Below are 21,270 nucleotides of genomic sequence, written 5' to 3'. Positions count from 1 at the left end.
TCTCAGATGGGAGTGAGACATACACCCCATGTGAGGGAGAGGTGGTGTTGGGGGTTATATTGGTGTGAGTAGAGAGACACAAGCCCCTTATGGCAGGGAAAGTACTGCGCCACATTAGGGACAAAGGAAAGGGAGGGAGGAGGGTGGCAGGGGGGTGGAGTACCCCCACAGACCTGGTGAAGGGGTGGGATCTTCCTTCCCACCATCTCATCCCCTAGTTCTGATTAGGTAGGAACCATTTACGTCATAAAAGGGGCTGGCTTAGTGCTTGGCAGTTTTTGACAGACCTTCTATGATCATCAATCATAGGACTCTAAGTGGCAAACTTGCAAACTGACAATCGTCAGTCACAGTACTTTAGGGGTTAGTCGGCTTTAGTTTGCTGATTAACAGCACTACCAACAAGACCTGGAAACTTTCTCTGGACTGAGATTGTACATACTCTACTATACTATTCTTGTAAGATGGCCTCACAAAAGCAGCCACTTACCTGTGGTTTACAGATCTGCTCGACTAGACAGACTGCGGTCAGGTAACAACGACTCATTTTTTACAACAGTCTTAGCTCCTGCTCCAGCCATAAACACATTCAGGTCAATGACATGTTTTTTGTTTTACCCATGCTGTCTCCAGATGGCTTCAGCTTAGGAAAGGCGTTTCTTACTGATGGACTGATCAAGGCTGTATCTGATCACCCCTGCTTGAAAAATCTCTCTAGAGCTTAGTAAAATCATCATGCCAGGTAGCGAGACCAAAATATAAACCATCTGACTAAAAGAGCTCAGACATTCTCATGCAAAGCATCCAGTGTCTATGAAACACTTCTGTTCTTCAATTTGTTTACAGCATCTCCCTCTTATTACCTGAAGAAAGCAATGGGTTCTTTATCTTTCCATGGGGTGGCACGGGCCGCATCCATAAGGGAGGTACGGTGTTGATCCCAGCGCCCTAGACCAGTAGGGTAGAGACTTATAGCTGGACCACCCTCCCAGAAGGTCCATGCTGGATACGTCAGGTCCAAGTACTCCCTAGTCTGCAACAACAGAGCCGCAGTTCAAAATACAATATCATTTACAAGGAACAGTGGAAGCACAACAGACAGAGAAATATTAACAGCATACCCAGCAATTTCATTTTTTTTCTACACAACGAAGAATGAATCAAAGGTTAGATGCCCATAAGACTGTTCCCTCAAAAAAAAAAAAAAAAAAAAAAAAAACGAGGCCATGAGAGACTATATTCCACTTTGTTACAAGCTGTAAACCTATATATATATATTGTCCAGGTGCTTGAAAGTGCGAAAGTGGATGTATGTGGAATAACTGAAACAAAATGAAGAGGAGAAAGTGTGAGAGAATGGGAATATGGATGGGGTATATGTGCAGGAGTAGGTGAGAATGAGAGGGCAAAGGAAGGAGTATGTATAGTTGTGAGTAAAAGATGGAAGAAGAGCATAAGACAGTAAGGATCAGTTGGGTCAAGGATTGTGTGGGTAAAGTTGAAAGTTGGAATACAAATGTGGGCGATTGTGTGTGTGTATGTGCCAGCGCAAGATCGTGCTAGAGGAGTGAGAGAAGAGTTCTGGACAAATGTAGAAGTGTGCATGGAAAAGTTTGGAAGGAATGAGAAAGTGTTTTTGATCAGTGATATGAATGGTAAAGTTGGGAATGTGAAGGTGGATGGAATAGTTGGTGAGTGGGGTGTGCATGCTGAGATAGATGAGAATGGGAGTGCGTTAGTGGACATTTGTGCTAGGAGGGGGTTGGTGATAGCCAATACCCTCTTCAGGCATAAAATGATCCACAGATATACATGGCGAGTGATGAGAAGGGTGGGTGGTGAACTGAATGAAAGGAAGGCAATGATTGATTATGTGTGTGTGGATGAAAGGATGCGAAGATGTGTAATGGATGCAAGAGCTTATAGAGGTTGGGGGAGTGGACTTTCTGACCACTACTTGGTGGTGGCCAGAATTAGAATTCAAGTAAGATGGAGGAATAGAAGAAGGGAAAGACGAGAGGAAGGAGTAGTTGCAAGTAGAGTGGAAAGGTTACAAGAGGATGAGAAAAAGGCATGAGTATAAGAGAGAAGTGGAGGAACGATTGGCCAAATATGAATTGGAGCAGATGGGAGATGTGGAAGGTGTGTGTAGGATATTTACAGAAGAAATATGTGCAGCATGTGATGTGGGGTGTGGAAGGAAGAGAAGACGGAGGGGGGTGCAAGGAACAGTGTGGTGGACTGAAGAGGTGAGACAGGCTGTGGCACAAAAGAAGAAAGCATACAATGAATGGATGAGAAATAGGGGCGTGGAAGAAGTTGAGAGGCGGAAGAGAGAGTTATATGTAGAAAGAAAGAGTGAGGTGAAAAGATTAGTAAGAGAGAGTAAGAAGAAAGTGGATGAGGAATTTGGAAGGAATTTGAGTGTAAAGTGGAGGGACTGTAAGAAAATGTTCTGGAAAGTGGTGAAGAGAGTAAGACAGGGTGGAAGTGAAGTTAGCTGGGGAGTGAAAGATAAAAATGGTAGATTACTAGTGGAGAAAAGAGAAAAAGTGAGCAGATGGAGAGAATACTTTAAGGAATTGTTGAACATAGAGGATTGAAGTAATGTGAGTATAAGTGGATGGGGAATGGCTGGAAGAGGAGGGAGGTGAGAAGACAGGAAGAAATCAGTAGGACAGAAGTTGTGGAAGCAATGAAGAAAGTTAAACTGGGGAAAGCTCCTGGAATTGATGGAGTGTGTGGTGAAATGCTGAAGTATGGGGGACAGATAGTAGAAGAATGGATGTGGAAAATGTGCAGATTGGCCTGGGAGGAAGGTAGAGTCCCAGAGGATTGGAAGTCAGGTATAATTATTCCCTTGTAGAAAGGAAAAGGAGAAAAAGAAGTGTATGGTAATCATAGGGGCATCTGTCTTCTTAGCATAATAGGAAAAGTGTATGGTAGGATACTTATTGACAGAGTTAGAGAAAGAACAGAGGAATTAGTTGGAGAAGAACAGGGAGGCTTTAGGAAGGGAAGAGGTTGTGTAGATCAGATATTCATTCTTAGATCTTCAGTGGAAAAGTTTCTAGAGAAGGGAAGGAAGTTGTATGTGGCTTTCATGGATCTGGAGAAAGCATATGACAGAGTGGATAGACAAGGATTGTGGAAAGTATTAAGAATATATGGAGTAGATGGGAAGTTGTTGAATGCTGTGGAGAGTATGTATGATGGTGCTAAGGCTCCAGTGCTGGTGGATGGTGAACTGAATGAATTTTTCTTTTTGAAGGTTGGGTTGAAACAGGGATGTGTCATGTCTCCATGGTTGTTCAATCTGTACATGGATGGGGTAATAAAAGAGGTACAAGGTAGGGTAGTGGATGTTAGAGTGGCTCTGGTGAGGGAGGGTAGTGTTTTGAAACTTCTTGTACTTTCGTTTGCAGATGATACTGTGTTGTTGAGTGAAAATGAAGGAGAGCTGCAAGGCTTGGTGGATGAGTTTGGGAGAGTGTGTAAGAAACAGAATCTAAAGATGAATGTAGGGAAGAGTAAAGTGATGGTCTTTGAGAGAGGTGAAATCAATGAATGTACAGTGAGGTTGGATGGTGAGGAATTGGAAAATGTGAGTACATTTAAGTACTTGGGTAGTGTGATGAGTAAGGATGGAGGTTTGGAGGGTGAAGTGCTTGAAAGGGTACAACAAGGAAGAAAGGTTGCTGGTTCCTGCAGTGATAAGAAACAGGGAAGTGAGCATGGAAGTGAAAAAGTTACTACATGACAGTACAGTAACCCCTCCAATATCCGGATCAATAGAGCCATCGGTAGGTTCAGATATTGGTTTCGTCCGGATATTGGGCCCCAGCTTATGGACTTGTACTTATGGACCCTAACTCAGAGAAACACCTATACAACTCCCTCCGGACATGCATAGCACCTATTTAACACCCAAATCACACCAATAAGGCACATAAATGACTGAAATAAATGCAAAAGAAATATAAAATGAAGGTTTAGAAGTATATTCATACATTAATAAACATTCTGGTACTTATGGATTCTAACCGAACCTAACTCTGAAAAACACATTCCTACTGCACATGCATGAGGTAAGTATAGTATGGAAAAAAGTACAGTATGACACATTCTGGTAAGTATAGTATGGAAAAAAGTACAATATGAAACATTCTGGCTACTTACAGCAAGTCCCTGGCCACCTCGATGAATAACTGCTTCCTCTCAGACTCTGACAGTAAGAACGATTTCCTGAAGCACTTGCAGTACACTCTTCCTGAAGTCTTGCACTGAACTTAGTCAATAACACACAGAAGTCCGTTCTCTTCACAGTGTTCACTTTAGTCCAAATAATGTTCCATTTTAATTTAGTGTTGCACATTAACTTTTCCCAAGTTTTTTTTATTTTCCAAAGCCAAAACAAAGAAGGTTAGTTACGTTAAATTTCTTTTCTACTGAGTCTTTTCTCTCATTTTGAAAACCTTAACACAACACACCATTTTTTTCACTGCACAACACTCAAAATTCCCGTGTGGTCTAGTGGAGAAGTTCTTGCTGTTTATTCACTGTCAGAGTCCGAGAGTATCACTGGCAGGCGACCAAGGGGTGCATCGGTGGGTCGTGGTGATGGCGTACCGACTACAGAAGACTCTGAAGATAGCCTCAAACTCACATCGAGCGGTGACTCCACTGTAGCTGATGTGCTGGGCTGTGGCTCGGAGCATGAGGGCCTGTCTTAGGGAGGCAACGGAGTGGAACCAGGGCTTGGCACAGCGGGGGTCACGGGCCTGAAAAAACTGTCAATCGTTGACTGACGCAAGGACCGACGATTCTGGCGATTGATGATGCGCTGCCGGAAAGCACGCACTTCCTCCACGAGTCCCAAGGGCCCCATCTCCCTGTCGCAGTCCGAGTGTTCCAGGTAGTCTAGGACGAACTCTAGATGTTCCTGGAGTGCGCTCAGCTTGGGGATGGCTGGAGTAGTGTCCTGCTGAGAGGAGTCCGCATCATCATCGCCTTCGTCGTCGGAATCTTCAAGTTCGGGACTGACACCAGCAACCGAAGACGCGATCTCAATATCAGACAACGTCTGATACCCAGGATCGCCCTCGTCGTCGTCCAACCACTCACGAACATCGTCCACATCAACATTGTCACCGTGCGTACGTAGCCGTGCATGGAAGTCATCCACGTCAAACCCTAGGAAATCGTACTCCACATCTGTTCCGAGAAGCAGACGAGACCAACCATGTTCAAGAGTTTTCACAGGGATTTCCTTCCATGCACTAGCCCAGTTGTACAGCGCAGACTTGATGTTGTAGCGGCGAAGGTTTTCCAAAGTCCGCTTGCCTCGAGTGTCACGTCCTTCCCTGAGCTCGTCCTCGTCCTCGAGAACAACCATCACCTCGTCCAGGAACTTCCGACGGTACAGGCGCTTTGTTGCCACGATCACTCCTTGGTCCATGGGTTGAATGAGAGCAGTCGTATTAGGTGGCAGAAACATGCACCTAATACGGCCATTCTCAGCAACCAAGTCCTTGTCGCACGGGTGGGCAGGTGCATTGTCGAGGAGAAGGAGAGCCTTTACCTGGTCGCGAGGAATTCCCAGTGTCTTCGTCTGGTACTGGATGACCTCCTTGACGAAGTGACGGTGAAACCAGTCTTTGAAAATCACAGCTGTGAACCATGCTTTCAAAGAATGGTACCATACGACAGGAAGGACATCCATCACCCCATGAAGGCACCGAGGCTGCTTTGCACGGCCAACAATAACGGGCTTAAGCCAGTGCATGCCGTTAGCATTGGCACAACACAAAGCAGATATCCGTTCCTTAGAAAGCTTGCGGCCAGGTACACGCTTCTCCGTCTCATCGGCTAGAGTGTTCGTTGGCACCGAGCGATAGAATAGGCCAGTTTCGTCAGCGTTATAGACTTGACCGAGAGTGAGGCCCTCCCTGTCGATCAAGCCTTTCACCTTGTGCCGAAACTCGTCAACTCCATCCTCGTTAGCGTCCAATGCTTCGCCATGTGCTTTACGGTTAGTAAGGCCATGTCGCAACTTGAACGCGAAGAGCCAACCCTTGGATGCCTTGAAGTCTAGGGCGTCGTGAAGCCTTGCAAACTTCTCAGCAGCAGCCTTCAGCTCCGTTCCACGTACCATCACACCAGCTGCACGTTGCTGTCGATACCAAATCAACGTGGATCGGTCAATTTCTGCATACTTGGGGGTAAACATAACCTTCCTTTCCACGTTGCGTTTGCTTCTCGACGAGAAGTCAGCCGTGTACTGCATGAGCTTGTCTCGGGAACGCTTGATATCGAACAAAGTCGACCGGGCCAGGTTAAACTCGCGGAGAATCCGTGAAGAAGACCAACCCGCATCAACTTTCTCCAATATCTCCCATTTCTTCTCCAGAGTCAACACCACTCTCTTCCTTTTCTCAGGAGGCGGGGCCATCATCACACACACTAAGAGGAGGGCAGAGATTACCTTGCAGCAAGTACGGCACCACCACAAAAGCGAGCACGTGGGCAGCCATGGCGAAGAGCGTAGGTCCAGTCGGGGTGAGAGACAGGCGGGAAGTGGGGAGGATGCAGCGGCGCTCTATTGGACGTCGGAGGAATGACGAACCAAAACAATGCTCTCACGCGGCGCGCTCGGCAAGTTCAAATTACGGACGGCAAAAAATCGTTTTATTTTTTTTATTTTTTTGGATTTTCGGACCATTTTGGGAATGTTTGATCCCAGGACGATAAGGTTCGGTTAGTGGGGATGTTCGGTTATTGGGCGTCCGGATATTAGAGTGATTACTGTATTGTGATACCAACTCTAACGTACGGAAGTGAAGCTTCGATGTTGTTGGAAGGACACAAGTCAAGAGTGAGAGCAGTGGAAATGAGTTATTTAAGAGGAGCCTGTGGAGTCACATGGAGAGACAGGCTGACGAATAAGGATATAAAGGAGCGTTGTGGTGTGGATGTGGATGTGACAGGAAGCGTTAGGAGGAATACACTGAGGTGGTTTGGCCATGTGGAGAGGATGGAGGGTGAAAGACTGACGAAGAGAGTGTATATGACTGAGGTGGACGGGGGAAGAGGGAGGGGGAGGCCAAGGATGAGATGGATGGATGGGGTGGAGAGGTATATGAGAGAGGGGGGTGTGAGTTGGGAGCAGGGCAGTGAAATGGCGGGGGACAGGGCGACTTGGAGGCGATTTGTTTGTGGCCACCCTGAACGGGATTGAGGCGTCTGGCAATATGTATATATATATACAGTTCTGCCCCACAGTAGGCGCCTATATAGGCAGCAGAGGACATCGTGTAATAGGAATTCGCGTAATATGAATACATAAACTTATGGGAAAAATTACATATGGGCAGCACCCCCATCATGGGCAACCCTTGAGACTCCTTCAGACCTAAGTACAGTAGAAGTCCTATTTTTCGGCATCTATGGGACCAGGCAAGTGCCGAAATATCAAAACTGCCGAATTATCAAAAACCCTACCCACTCAGTACCTTAAGTTTCGGTGAACATTATCATCACTACAGTACAATCCCAGCTATCCGGTATCCAGACAAACGGAATACTCAGAAAAACGGGGAAAATTCAAGGGCTGGTAAAAATGTCAGTAAGTTATAACCGTGCGCCAATTTGAATGGACCGCCAAACCGCCGTTTGATCGTGTCACACGAGGCTGGGTGAAGTCAGACAAAGCGAGGTGAAAGCATTTCCGGCTAATGTAAATCCCTAGCAAATCCTCTTAACCACCCCTCCTCTCCCCCTCTTTCCCCTAGTTGAATTCAGTCATCCTCCACACCCTCTAAAAATCACCAGTCTGCTTTTTGCCACCAGACAGTAAACAAGCTCTCTTGCTATTGTGTTCCTCTGATAGACGGTAATTTGTACACTCCAAAATGCCTAAAGTGCAAACTAAACGTAAGCGTATCGTGCTTACCTTGAAACAGAAGCTGGACATATGCAACAGACTTGAAAAAGGCGAACATTATAAAACACTAATGCTTGAATATAAATGTTAATAGGAATGAAAGTTTACTTTGTTGGAAGAAAAATAAATTAATAATATGCCTGCATTTCATACGTACATCATTTATTTTATTTTCTGCAAAACAGCTGAGTGGCGGGTGAGGGGTGGAGTGATGGAGGTCAGGTAGGGAAGAAGACCAGTCGGGGTCAGAAATGTAAACAAACTCACGTGGGGGCACAGGTGTCGTGATAATTCTACAGTGCAGTCTTAACACATCATCATTTCACTAATAAATGTTCAAGCTTTTATTTCTTTATTTTATTTTTCAATTTTTATGAGTACAGTGCATATAATGAATACAGTAATTCGGTAAACAATGGACTGGTGCAATTTGCTAGACATTGCACACGTGCATTATGACCATGGTGTGTGTTTACAAGGCAGTTTTTCAGGCGGAATCTCTTAGTGTAACCCCTAATGTGACTAGTGAGTACCTGAACTGTATTTACTGCTGTGATAGCCTTTGTATAGATTTAACTTGAAAATCAGAAATACGGGAAAAATCTGTAACCGGGAAGGTAAATTCCACAAGCCACCCGGTTAACTGGGATTGTACTGTACTCATATCATTACAAATGTGTTTGGAGAGAGTACTGTATACTGTTTGATACTGTGCAATACTGTAATGAATACAGTACTATACATGAATATGAAAAATAAAGAAATTAGTGAACATACTGTATATAAATGTAATGATACAGTAGGCCTACAAGTTCACATGCACTTACCTAAACTTATAGTAGGTTCCTTATTTACATATGTACAATAGAAGGGGTTGATTCGAGTCTGCTACTGCTGGAAGAAGTCCCCAGCAGTAGAGGGGACGAAAAAAAATCAGAAAATCTGCCGAATGATCAGAGATTTTCATAAATGGGACTATTTCTCAAAACTGCCGAAACTTCAGATTTGCCGGGGAATTGGATGCCGAAGAATTGGACTTTTACTGTATTGTACTGTACAGGGAAACTATCTAAGACATATTACCTAAGATAAAGTAAACCAACAAGATTATGGCTTTACTAAGTCAACAAGGATATGGCTTAACAAAACCAACAAGAATATGGGTGTTCACCCTAACCCAAGAGGACAACTGGCGAATTGTCTCCTGTACCACTCGGTTTCGGGACAATTTGGCATCAAGTCAATTTGCTGTCATTAATGAGGACAGCTATGGGTGACGCTAGAATAATTCAAAGGCGACTACAGCGAGGAAGAAACATGTTAATTAAACCACCAGTGATGGAGAGTGGAGACTTGTCTATGAGTCATATCCTGGGGAGGATCGAGAGGATAATGCAATGTCTGAAGTGTCAGATATAGACTTTGAAGTGTTTATGAACAAACTGAATGCATTAGCTAGTGAAAGTGTCGAAAGTGCAGGTGACGAGTGGTGAGGAAGGTGGTGTGTCGAGTGGTGCAGGAGAGAATTCGCCGTCAAGTCAATTCGCCGTCAGACAATTCCCCATCAAAATATGGACAATTCCCCGTCAGGACAATTTGCACCCTGGACAATTCCCCGTCATTCTATAAATAGTGTATACTTATTTTTAATTAATCAATACTTTAATAACCATCAAAGTCTATGTTCAATAGCGTAAGCTTTGGATATTATTTATTAGTTGCATCTTCAGTCAATATTGACTAAAGGTGCAACTAATAAATAATATCCAAAGCCTACGCTATTGCACATTGACTTTTATGGATCCCCCTGAAATATAGTTATTAAAGTATTGATTAATTAATAAGTATACTGACGGGGAATTGTCCATGTTCTGACAAGGAATTGTTTGATGGCGAATTAACTTGACGGAGAATTGTCTCGGAACCTTAGCAAGCAACTCCTGCACAACTTGACACAACACCTTCCTCACCACTCTAGTCACCAGAACTTTCAACACTTTCCCTAGCTAATGCACTCACTTCATTCATAAACCCTTCTAAGTCTGACACCTCAGACATCGCATCATCCTCTTGATCCTCCCCAGGAAATGGCTCACTGACAAGTTTCCACTCTCCATCACTGGTAGTTAGCGCTTCTTGGGGTGGCAGTGTTGCGTGCTCGGGGTTAACCCGGGATCTAGGCCACCATTCGCTGCTGTGTCGCCTTTTATGAGTTCAGTTCGCATCACTATTAAAAAATACACTATAATTCGGTAAAAAATAGGTCATTCCATACAATGAGGATCACATACCCTGAACTCGTGTACTGTGGGGCAGAACTGTATAAATATATATATATATATATATATATATACAGCTACTGCAAATTGACTTAGGACCTTCCCCCACAAGGTATTAAAAAGCACAGAAATCATAGTATATCACAATGTTTGTTTATGAAATGTCATTCATTAATATGAAATCATGTTTCTCTTGCAGGACCAGTTGGATGCATTTTGGCATAGAATCACTTAGATCTCTACAGTAATCTAAGGACATTTCTTTGCCCCAAACATTTGTCAGTTCAGTCTTGAGGTTGTCCAGGTTGGTTGTCTGCTTCTCTGCCATGATTTTTTTCATCTTTGCCTAGCAGTTTTCCATCAGATTTAGATCCAGACTGTTGCCAGGCCAGTCGAGGACCTCAATCCGATTACCCTGAAGCCATTTTGTCACCTTTCTTGACTTGTGACATGGAGCTGATTCGTGCATGAAAAAGTCACACCCATGAGTAGCAAAAAAGTTTAACAAATGATCTTTCAGACCTTGCATATACCAACCACCATTCATCATCAAGTTCTATGGAAGAAAGCAGAGGCCTCCCCTTTCCATTTCACCTGAGAAACACCCCCATACCAACACTGATTGTGGGTGCTTGACAGTCGGCACCGTGTAAGCAGGGTCATATCGACTACGGGAGGTAGAGCGATGAACCTTGGCAGAACGCACCTGGGACACTTGAAATGTGCCTTCATCGGAAAACATAACTTTTCTCCACTCATCCGATGTCCAGTGTGCATACTTCTTGGCAAACTGAATGTGCTGCTTCTTCATGCGGACAGACGAAGTTAAGAAGTGAAGAACAACATGTTGATGGCCAGGTAGTTGAAGTACTTAGAGCAAAGTACTGGAGTTTACATTCTGAAGTAAAAAGACTCATTAGATGTGATAAGAGGAGGCTACGTGATGAAAAGGCAACAGAGACAGATATTAAGTAAAAATGGCGGTCAGAGCACAAGAGCGGGGTATCAGGCCATAAAGGAGTTAACTGGGATTGAAAAGAGAAGGAAGGAAATACCTGTACGTGATAGAAATGGTAACAATGTCTAAAGATTTAGATACACAGTACATCCCCCTCGTACGGCAGTATATGGGCGGCAGAGGACGTCGCGTAATAGGAATTCGCATACTGTGAATACATAAACTTATGGGAAAAATTACATATGGGCGGCACCCCCTTTCATGGGCAACCCTTGAGACGCCTTTCAGACCTAAGTATTGTACTATAAAGGGGAAACTATCTAAGACATATTACCTAACATAAAGTAAACCAACAAGAGTATGGCTTTACCAGGTAAATCAACAAGGATATGGCTTAACTAAACCAACAAGAATATGGCTGCTCACCTTTACTCAAGAGGACAACAGGCGTGATGGAGGTAAGAAGAGGATCCAAGGCAGGATGAGGCACCTAGCGTGCATCTCCTGCATCACCCACCACACCACCCGACCACCACCCTCCTCATCACTTTCGACACTTTCACTAGCTAATGCACTCCCTTCGTTCATAAACCCTTCAAAGTCTATTTCTGACACCTCAGACACTGAATTAGTCTCTTGATCCTCCTCAGGATATGGCTCTTCTGATGTTGAAGGGAGTGATTCCTCACTCTGTTCAAGCCGAAGGTAATGGGTGATGAGTGTTTGCTTTCGTCTGTTTATTTTCTGGTTGTACTTGTCGGTGTAGTAGCGGAAGGTTTTGTCCAGTGAAGACATCACCTCCTCCACTCGCAACTGAGAGCATTCGATGTCCTTGAATTCTTCCTTGAATTTATCAAGGGCACACAGTACCTGGCTGATCTCCATCATGGACAAATCTTCACTCTCCATCACTGGTGTTGCTGGCTTTTCTGCTGCGATCCCCTGCTCTGCGTCGGCCTCTTCCACTCACTGCACGATTTCCTGGGAATCCTGCTCTGCTGCTGCCAAATGTAAACCCCTAATCTCCTCCAGCGAGACGGCCTGAAACCCGGGCACAGCTTGTGCACTTGTGAGAGTGGCTGCCTCGGCAGCGGCCAGAGACTGAAAGCCGCTTCCCGATGCAATTTCACACAGGTGCGGTGCGAGGAGGCGCCAAACATGGTTAATTGCTGCAGTGGTTATATCAGCCCTAGAGGACAACAAGAGAATGATGGCATCCTTGAGGTTGAATGATCGCCAAATAGCCATAAAAGTCTTCTCAGGAGTTCAAGTTGGTTGTGTGGGTGCTGTGCGTGGTGAGGATGATGGGGTGAAGCGGGTGGCGAGTCCAAACCATCCTCGGCGTCCATGACATCACTCCCAACTGTGTTCAAGTCAAGAATTGCCTGCAGTCCCTCACAGCTGTTGGTCTTGCTGTAGAGGTGATCGTAGAGGCATTGGTGGTATAGCTGCTTGACTGTTGCAATCAACTCCTGGTCTTGCGGTTGGATGAGAGAGGTCGTTCTTGGGGACAGAAAAACGATCTTACATTCCTTGCTGTGTGCTAGCCAGGTTGGATGACATGGGACATTGTCAAGGATGAGAAGCACCTTGAAGGGGATGCCAAGTTCCCGGGTTTTTGCCTTGGTATCAGGGATGAAATGCCGCAACAGCCACTCGGAAATTATGCTACTCGTCATCCAACCATTGGAGTTGCTGTACCAGTATACCCCACTGTCATCCATGCAGTGCTGATTCTTGTAACATCTGGGGTGTGCTGAGGTATGCACCACAACAGGACGCATCTTGTGTGAGCCTGATAAGTTCACGGCGAACATGACTGTTATCCTGCTCTTGTCAACTTTTCCGCCCTGGGCCTGGCGCTGGTGCTTACTAATATAAGTACACTTCGACATTGCCTTGTAGTATAGGGCTGTTTCATCAGTGTTATAAATTTGGTCCCTGCTGTAGCCGCCCTTGTCAATTATCCCCTTTAGGATGGCTGGATAATCCCTGACCGCCATTTCATCCGCTGATGCACACTCCCCCGTGAGGCAAATGTGACGTAGCTCCTTCCTCTTCAGAAAACGACAAAGCCATCCCACGGAGGCTTTAAATGGTTTCTTTAGAGCGAGTTTCAGGGCTGCAGCTTTGAAGAAAATCTTGGCCTGGTCCCTGATGCAGCGCCTGTTCAGTGAAATTCCTTCCTTCTCCTTCCTCAGGATAAATGTAGCCAGGTACCGCTCCATAAGAATTATAGCCTGGTTGGTCAGCCTGCTTCTCCCATCCAATGCCGCCATCCCATATGTCTTCACAGTCTTCTTTACGGCCTCCCTGTTAGCCCATATAGTTCGCACGGACGATTCTGCCAAGCCTAGTTCCTTGCCAATGGCCGTGTTACCCTTCCCACTCTCCTTCTTCCTAATGACTTGCATCTTCATGGCATGGGTGATGCACTTCTTCTTCCTGGAGGAGGAGGCAGACATCCTGGCTCACAAAAAAAATTGCCTCTGAGTACACGGGGATGTACCTGGAACAGCAGGTGTACCCTCTGTGCGTGTGTGTTTCCTCTGCTGGGACTCTCACCTCACCACCCTCCAAGCGGCGCATCCGGGCATCACGTGACGAGTGAGCAGCTTCGACATCACAAGGTGGGTGGAGCGTAAGTGCGTAAGTAACCGTTCTCAATTCGGGGGGGGGGGATGTCGCGTACTCAGGGTAACCCCGGAAGATGGGCCACTCTTCGCTGCCCGTCTCGTTTACAAGGAGTTCAGTTCGCGTACTAATAAAAAATACACTAAAATAAAATAAAAAATAGGTCCTCACATACAAGGGGGGATCGCGTACTTGGAACTTGCGTACTATGGGGATGTATTGTATAAGGAAGGTGGAAAGAGCCCAGCAGTGAGGAGGGCTGTGGCAGAGGGTGGTGGGAGGCCGGCGCAGGAAGTGTGTGGCTTTGGAACCAGCTGATACTGGATCAGGGTAGGGGAAGGGGTCAGGGGTAGGGTGGTGGGGAGGGTTACTAGGGGGCCCTGAGGGGTGTGAGGGAGAATGTATTGGTGCTTGAGTACATTTGTACTGACCACAGCCAGACTTTAGGGAGTATCATACTGTCAAGAATTACTAAAAACAGTGAAATAATGTGTAAATAGTGTGTAAATAATAGTGAACAAATAAAGAGACATAAATTTGTTAGAGAATAAGTATCATGGAAAACATAAAATAAGCCAGCCTTTATTAGTTCCTTTCTTGTGTTTTTTGCTATTTTAGTTGTAATATTGAGTTCATATGGCAATGTGAATTAGTGAGAGAAACAAATACACACTCAACACTTATTTTGGCGCAAGGTAATCATCCCTCTTCCCTCCACAAATACCGCCAACACACCACTGCAACCTTGAACATGCTCAGCCCAGCCACCACACACCGGCTCCCTCAAACCACACCACCACCTCCAAATCGTACACGCTTTTTATGTGTTTTCTGTCATTTGTGATTTATTTGTAATGAAAAAAAAAATATTGGGAGGAAAACTGATTTTCCTGAAAATAACCAGGTTCTGGAACATGGATAGGTCTACCCATGCCTGGTGCCTAGGGGTTAAGGTGGAAAATGATGAGCTGATGAATGGGCTTTTGAAACTTTTTCTCATGGCTTGGGATAATGGTGGAATTCCAGAACAGTGGAAAAATGGAGTGATTATAAAAACACCAAAAAAGGGAGATTTAATTGTCCGTGGAAATTGGTTGGGGATAACTTTGACACCTGTAGTTGTAAAAGTCTTTTCCAAAATCTTGTTGAACAGAATAGAGCCAGTAAGTGATAAAATTTTAAGAGAAGAACAAGCAGGATTTAGAAAGGGTTGAGGTTGTAATGATCAGATTTTTATTGTAAGGCATCTAATGCAACAAGCTAATGAGATGAAAATGCCACTTAGTATGTGTTTTGTGGATTTTGAAAAGGTGTTTGATAGTGTTTCATCTGAAGCTATTGAAAATTATGAGATTCTATGGTATACCAGAAAAGTCTGTATAATATTATTAGAAGCCTGCATGAAGGTACTTTTTGTAAGGTAATGGTGGGTGGTTCTTTGAGTGATCCATTTGAAGTTATGTCAGGAGTGATTCAAGGAGGTGTTCTTTTGACATTCCTGTTTGTTTTGGTTATGGATTATGTAAGGAGAACTGGTGCAGGAATTAACTGGAAAGAAAATAAGAGGCTGATGGATTTAGACTATGCTGATGATATTGTACTGATTTGCGGAAGTATTTACGAGATGCAAAAGGTGCTTGATTCTCTGGTGGAGGAAGGAGAAAAAGTGGGATTGGTATTAAATTGTGGAACGATTGAAATTATTAATATGAACATGGAGAACCAAATCGATTGTGTAACTGGGAATAATGTGGTGAAGAATGTACAAAATTTTAAATATCTGGGAAAGATTCAACAATGAAAGATTAAACAATGAAACTGTAGAGAGGATCAGACAGGCTTGGCGAGCTGTTGGAATGTTGAAATCTGTTTGGAATAATAATATGCGTTCGGTACTTACTAAAGTAAAAATTTACAAGTCCATGGTTAGACCAATTTTAATTTATGGGCATGAGTCATGGTACAGTAAAATTGCAACAGATCAGAAAGTATTAGGATTTGAGAACAAAATACTGAGAAGGATTCTTGGGGTAAAGTGGCAAGACAGAGTTACAAATGAAAGAGTAGGGGATATTACGCGTGTGGAACCATTTGATGAATATGTGAGACTGTCTCGCTGGAAATGGCTGGGGCTCGTATATAGAAAAGAAGGCAGTTTAATACAGGATGTGCCAGAGTGGACTGCTAGAGGAAGAAGAGGCAGAGGTAGGCTGAGGGAAACCTGGTTGAGGACAATAAAAGAGAAGCAAGAGAGGAGTGTTGGTGGGACCTGATGGAAATGGCAAGAGACAAATACTGGTGGAGAGAGTTCATCGAGGCCCTATGCATCCCATGGGGTGCCACAGGAAATGACTGATTGATTGATTGATACATACATAATATGTCTATTGCCAGACGCATTTATCCTGTAAGGGGTGGCCACAAACAAACTGCCTCCATGTCGCCCTGTCCAATTCCATTTCACTGCCCTGCTTCCTGCTCACACACCTCTCTCTCATATACCTCTCCACTCCATCCCTCCATCTCATCCTTGGCCTCCCTCTCCCTCTCCCCCCTTCCACCTCACTCACATACACTCTCCTCATCAGTCTCTCACTCTCCATCCTCTCCACATGGCCAAACCACCTCAATATATTTCTCCTAATGCTTCCTATCACATCCACATCCACACCATAACGCTCCTTCACTTCCTCATTTGTTAGTCTATCTCTCCATGCGACTCCACAAGCTCCGCTCAAATAACTCATTTCCACTGCTCTCACTCGACTTCTCTCCCTCATTTATTCAGACGTGTTCATTATCTAGATGGTGGGCCTTGGCTCTATTAAACCATTATCCCAATTTAATGCAAATATCCAGACATAAAACTCCCCGACAACTTCGGCTGGCCAGCCAACATGTTCAAACATTTGGTATTGTGACCTCTGGGCTTCAGCAGCATGCAGGAAATACAACGTAACCCACAACCAGAGCTAAAATATCCGTGTGCCCCTATACTGAATGGTCAAAGTCGCGGGCTTGTCCGATCACTCCCAATGAACCTCAAGCACCTGAGTAATACAACTGTAACTCACAAGCAGCATCAGAATGTCTCTATGCATCCCCACTGAATGTGCAGTCGCGCAGCCACTGGGCTTAGTCTTTCCTACCTGTCATCAGGAGTGCAATGCTGACTGCAAGCCACAAGTACATGTTCGGTGACAGCAGCTGTCTGCCTCTCTACCAAATGTCCAAACTCGCCCCATCACCGGGAGTTGTGTTTCCACACAGCCACCAGGTGTCTAACAGACAGCAAGCCACAAGTAAATGTACAGTAAAAGTGCCCGTCTGCCTCGTGACAGAAGGGTGAAAATCCTGCTCAAAACCTCTTCTCCCCCCCTCCTGTCCCTCCTCCATATCCTCCCGGTTCCCCTCCTCACTCCCTCAGTTCCTCCCCTCCATCGTGCTGATAGCACTGACTCGTGAGTTTTTAAAGATTTTTTAATTTTTTCTAATACTATTGGTTAAACAGAAATTCCGAAGTGACCACGAGAAAGCTCATGAAATTCTGCACCTAGATGTGCTTAACTCTTGAAAGATTCCAGCAAAATTTTGCACTAGGATGGTGGGAAGTTATATGAAGGCACATTTTATTCCTGAACACTATTTATTCTCACTGCATGTCTGTACTCAAGCAATGATGATGGTATACTATTTATAACAATTTAACCAATTTCCAGTGGCATATTTGGCCATGAAAATTTTTTTGTGGTCCGGGAACAGCTATCACTAATGTCAGATAACTGATTTTCCATCCATCCTGTTTTTTTTTAAAGGATGTTTTTTGTTTATGCATTGTTTCCTAGGTGTTTAGCATTAATAAGGATTCGTATATAACCACCAAGTTTAGAAATAAATTTCTGATGAGCAGCAATAATTAAATCAAGTACTGTATTTAATACCATATATACATTTCAGTTAAAATTAAAAAAAAAAATGAAAAGAACCCGAATTTCAGTTTACAGCTCTTGTACCATCGAAAGTAAACATTAAGCCAAAGTCATAGCCTACCACTGATGGAACACTGAGAGAGAGAGAGAGAGAGAGAGAGTGTGTGTGTGTGTGTGTGTGTGTGTGTGTGTGTGTGTGTGTGTGTGTGTGTGTGTGTGTGTATTTACCTATTTGTTTTACCTCTTTGTAGTATACAGGAATTGAGCAATGATCGTGTTGTCCTGTCTCCATATCCACATTTATCAGGTCTACCTTTACACACATGAATGTTTTTCTCATGCACCACCCCTTTGTCTAAGTCGTTCCAAATATTTAAGTATTTACTTAATATACCTAATTGTGATATATACGGAATGTACTATGCTCGTGGGTTTGCGTCGCTGTTTCTCAATAAGTCAAATTTAGCTTTAAACTTGTTTAAGTTTTTAGACTGGATGATCTCTTTGTTCAGGCTATTCCATAAGTCTATACTTCTGTAAGGGAAGCTATATTTCTTGATATCCTTCAAGCAGCTTGACTTTTTCAATTTCATTCCGTGTTCTCGTGTTGCTCTCTTATCCCATACAAACAGATCTTCTTTGTCAATTTTATCTACTCCCACCATGGTCCTGAACACTGCAATCATGTCTCCCCTCTTTCTCCTTTCCTCTAAGGAAGGCAAATCCAGTTTTTCCAGCCTCTCTCTGTATGACAGGTCTGTCAGACTGGGGACCATCATGGTTGCTGTTCTTTGTATTCTCTCAATCTTGTTTATATCATTCTTTTTGTGTGGGGACCACACTACCGCTGCATATTCTAACCTGGGGCAGATCATTGCCACTATCAATTTTTTCATCATCTCCTCATCCATATAATGAAATGCTACTCTTATGTTAGTCAAGAGTTTATAAGTCTCTCCAACTATCTTGTTAATGTGCTTTTCTGGTGACAAACTATCTTGGACCAGCACTCCCAAATCTTTCTCTTCTCTCCTTTTTGTGATTAATTCATTACCCAACAAATAATTCAGTGATGGCCTCATGGTACTTTTACCCATTTCCAATATTTTACATTTCTTTACATTAAATTTCATTTCTCACGTCCAGCTCCAATTGTGTATCCTATCCAAATCCTCCTGCAGTATTTTACAATCCTCCTCAACCTCTACCTTCCTCAAGATCTTTACATCATCAGCAAACAGACTTGCATAACTGTTCACTCCATCAACCATATCATTTACGTAAATCAGGAACATTACTGGCGCCAACACCGAGCCCTGAGGGACTCTACTTGTTACTTCCTTCCATCCAGACATCCTATCCTTTATTACTGTCCTCATTTGTCTGTCTCTCAAAAAGTCTCTCATCCATTCCAGAAGTTTCCCCTTCAGTCCTCCTATATATTCTAGTTTCCACATTAGTCTCTTATGAAGTACCTTGTCAAAGGCCTTCTCTAAGTCTAAGTACACACAATCCACCCAACCATCTCTCTCCTGTACCACGCCAATCGCTCTTGAGTACAAGCTCAACAAGTTAGAAACACATGACCTTCCACTTCTGAATCCAAACTGACATTTAGCCAAAATATTCATCTCTTCCAGATATTTTATCCATCTGTCTTTCAGGATTCTCTCACACAATTTTGCGACCATGCTGGTTAGAGACACTGGTCTATAATGCAGGGGTTCTTCCCTGTTTCCTCCCTTGTAAATTGGTACCACATTTGCCCTCTTCCATTCTTGTGGCACTTTCCCCTCTTCCAGTGAGCATATGATTAAACTGTGAATTTTATCCGCCAGTTGTTCTCTGCATTCCGTCAGTACCCAATTAGAAATTCCATCAGGTCCTGGGGCTTTCCTTACATTTTGAGTTTCCAGTAATTTATACACTTCCTGTACCTCCACCTTTATATCTTTTATCACAGAAACATTTCTAATCACTCCCTCCCCTTCCACAAGCTCCTTTTCTTTAGTGAAAACTGACTGGAAACGTTTGTTCATTATTTCTGCTTGCACTGCCGCATCCTTAAAGACCTCTCCTTCTACTTTCAGTTTGGTGATTCCTTCCTTTTGTTTCAGTTTGCCATTAACAAATCTATAAAACAGTTTGGGTTCATCCTTGCATTTGTCTATTATACCTTTTTCAAGATTCCTTTCTTCTTCTCCACGTACTCTTGTGCATTCATTTCTTGTTCTTTTATATTCTTCTTTTGTTCTGTTGTTACCTCTCTTTCTCCAATTGTTCCACACCTTATCTCTCTCTTTTTTTGCTATCATACACCTTCTATTAAACCACTCCTTTTTCCTGTTTTCTTTCCCTCTTACTCTTGGTACAAATTTTTCCACTCCTAAATTATAGAGGTCTAGAAAGATATCCCACTTCCTCTGTATCTCTCTTGTTTCTCTGAATTTTCTCCAATCCGCATTTTCAAAAAAATTTCTCAATCCTGTAAAATTTGCTTTCCCAAAGTTGTATCTTCCCTGTCTATGAAGCTCGTCTCTTGGCCCGACGTTCCCTATTAACATCTGGAACTCAATGACCACATGATCACTTTTTCTTAAAGGACAGAGATATTTCAATGATTCTATTACATCGGGTTCTTTGGTAAACAGTAAATCTAACCTTGCTGGTGTGTCCTCACCTCGAAACCGTGTCTCTTCTTTGACCATTGCGTCATCACATTATTCATTACTATATTTAATAACATAGTGCCCCAAGAATCCTCGCCGCCTCCCGAGTACCATTCCTCCCAGTTCACCTCTTTACAGTTAAAGTCACCCACCAAAATTATATTATTGCTTTTCTCAATTATTTTTTGCAAATAGCTAGCCATATCTGACAACATCTCATGGTATTCGTCATCCTTCCATGCTCTCGTCTTTGGGGGAACATACACTACCGCCATATCTCTGATAACATTCTGTATGTGTGTGTGTGTGTGTGTGTGTGTGTGTGTGTGCCTCGCAGGTTTATACCCGTCTTCATGACATAAGGCTGCTGTCCATGTATTTGTTTCGAGTTTCTTTCTAACAACAGTGATATAACATTATGTTCTAAATATTCTGCATATTTTTTTCAAGCATTTTACCATTTACAAAAGTCAACAGAGTGGGGGATACAACTGTATCTTTGAAAAGTAATTAGAGCCTTAGTTCATGCCTAAAATGGTCGGGAAATAAGTGCTAGTGTCTAGAGTAACTGGGTAAAACGAAAATTTGCATATTTTTCATCGTTATACAGCCGACTCCGATTATCAGATATTTTTTTCCCCTCTGATACCAATACAGGGTACTGATGTTATTTGGCATTTGCTTGCCGATAGCGTATACAGCATTATACATTTGAACCTACAAATATCCTGTTCCTTTACTGCCCAGGTCTCACTACCATACACCAATACACTCCTAACACATGCCACATACAAAGATCCCTTAGCATGGAGGAAGAGCCCTCTCAATGTGGGGAGAGCCAACAGCTCCCTGAACTTCC

At 43.6% G+C, this 21,270-nt stretch overlaps 1 protein-coding gene across 1 annotated transcript in view; it reads right to left on the bottom strand.

The window, feature by feature from the left end:
• The window catches only part of LOC145415636 (O-glucosyltransferase rumi homolog), a 627,136-nt gene that overhangs the window by 289,738 nt on the left and 316,128 nt on the right, over positions 1 to 21,270 (bottom strand). Inside the window, exon 5 of the mRNA XM_080284857.1 lies at positions 864 to 1,033. Within this exon, the coding sequence (XP_080140983.1) occupies positions 864 to 1,033 (170 nt within the window). The remainder of the gene's footprint in view (positions 1 to 863; positions 1,034 to 21,270) is intronic.

This window comes from Coenobita brevimanus, chromosome 103 (genome assembly GCF_032717465.1).
Source record: "Coenobita brevimanus isolate Jiangsu-jjx chromosome 103, ASM3271746v2, whole genome shotgun sequence".
NCBI lineage: Eukaryota > Metazoa > Arthropoda > Malacostraca > Decapoda > Coenobitidae > Coenobita > Coenobita brevimanus.
The sequence above is the reverse complement of the archived record's forward strand: the minus strand, read 5'-3'. Positions and strand labels throughout refer to the sequence as shown.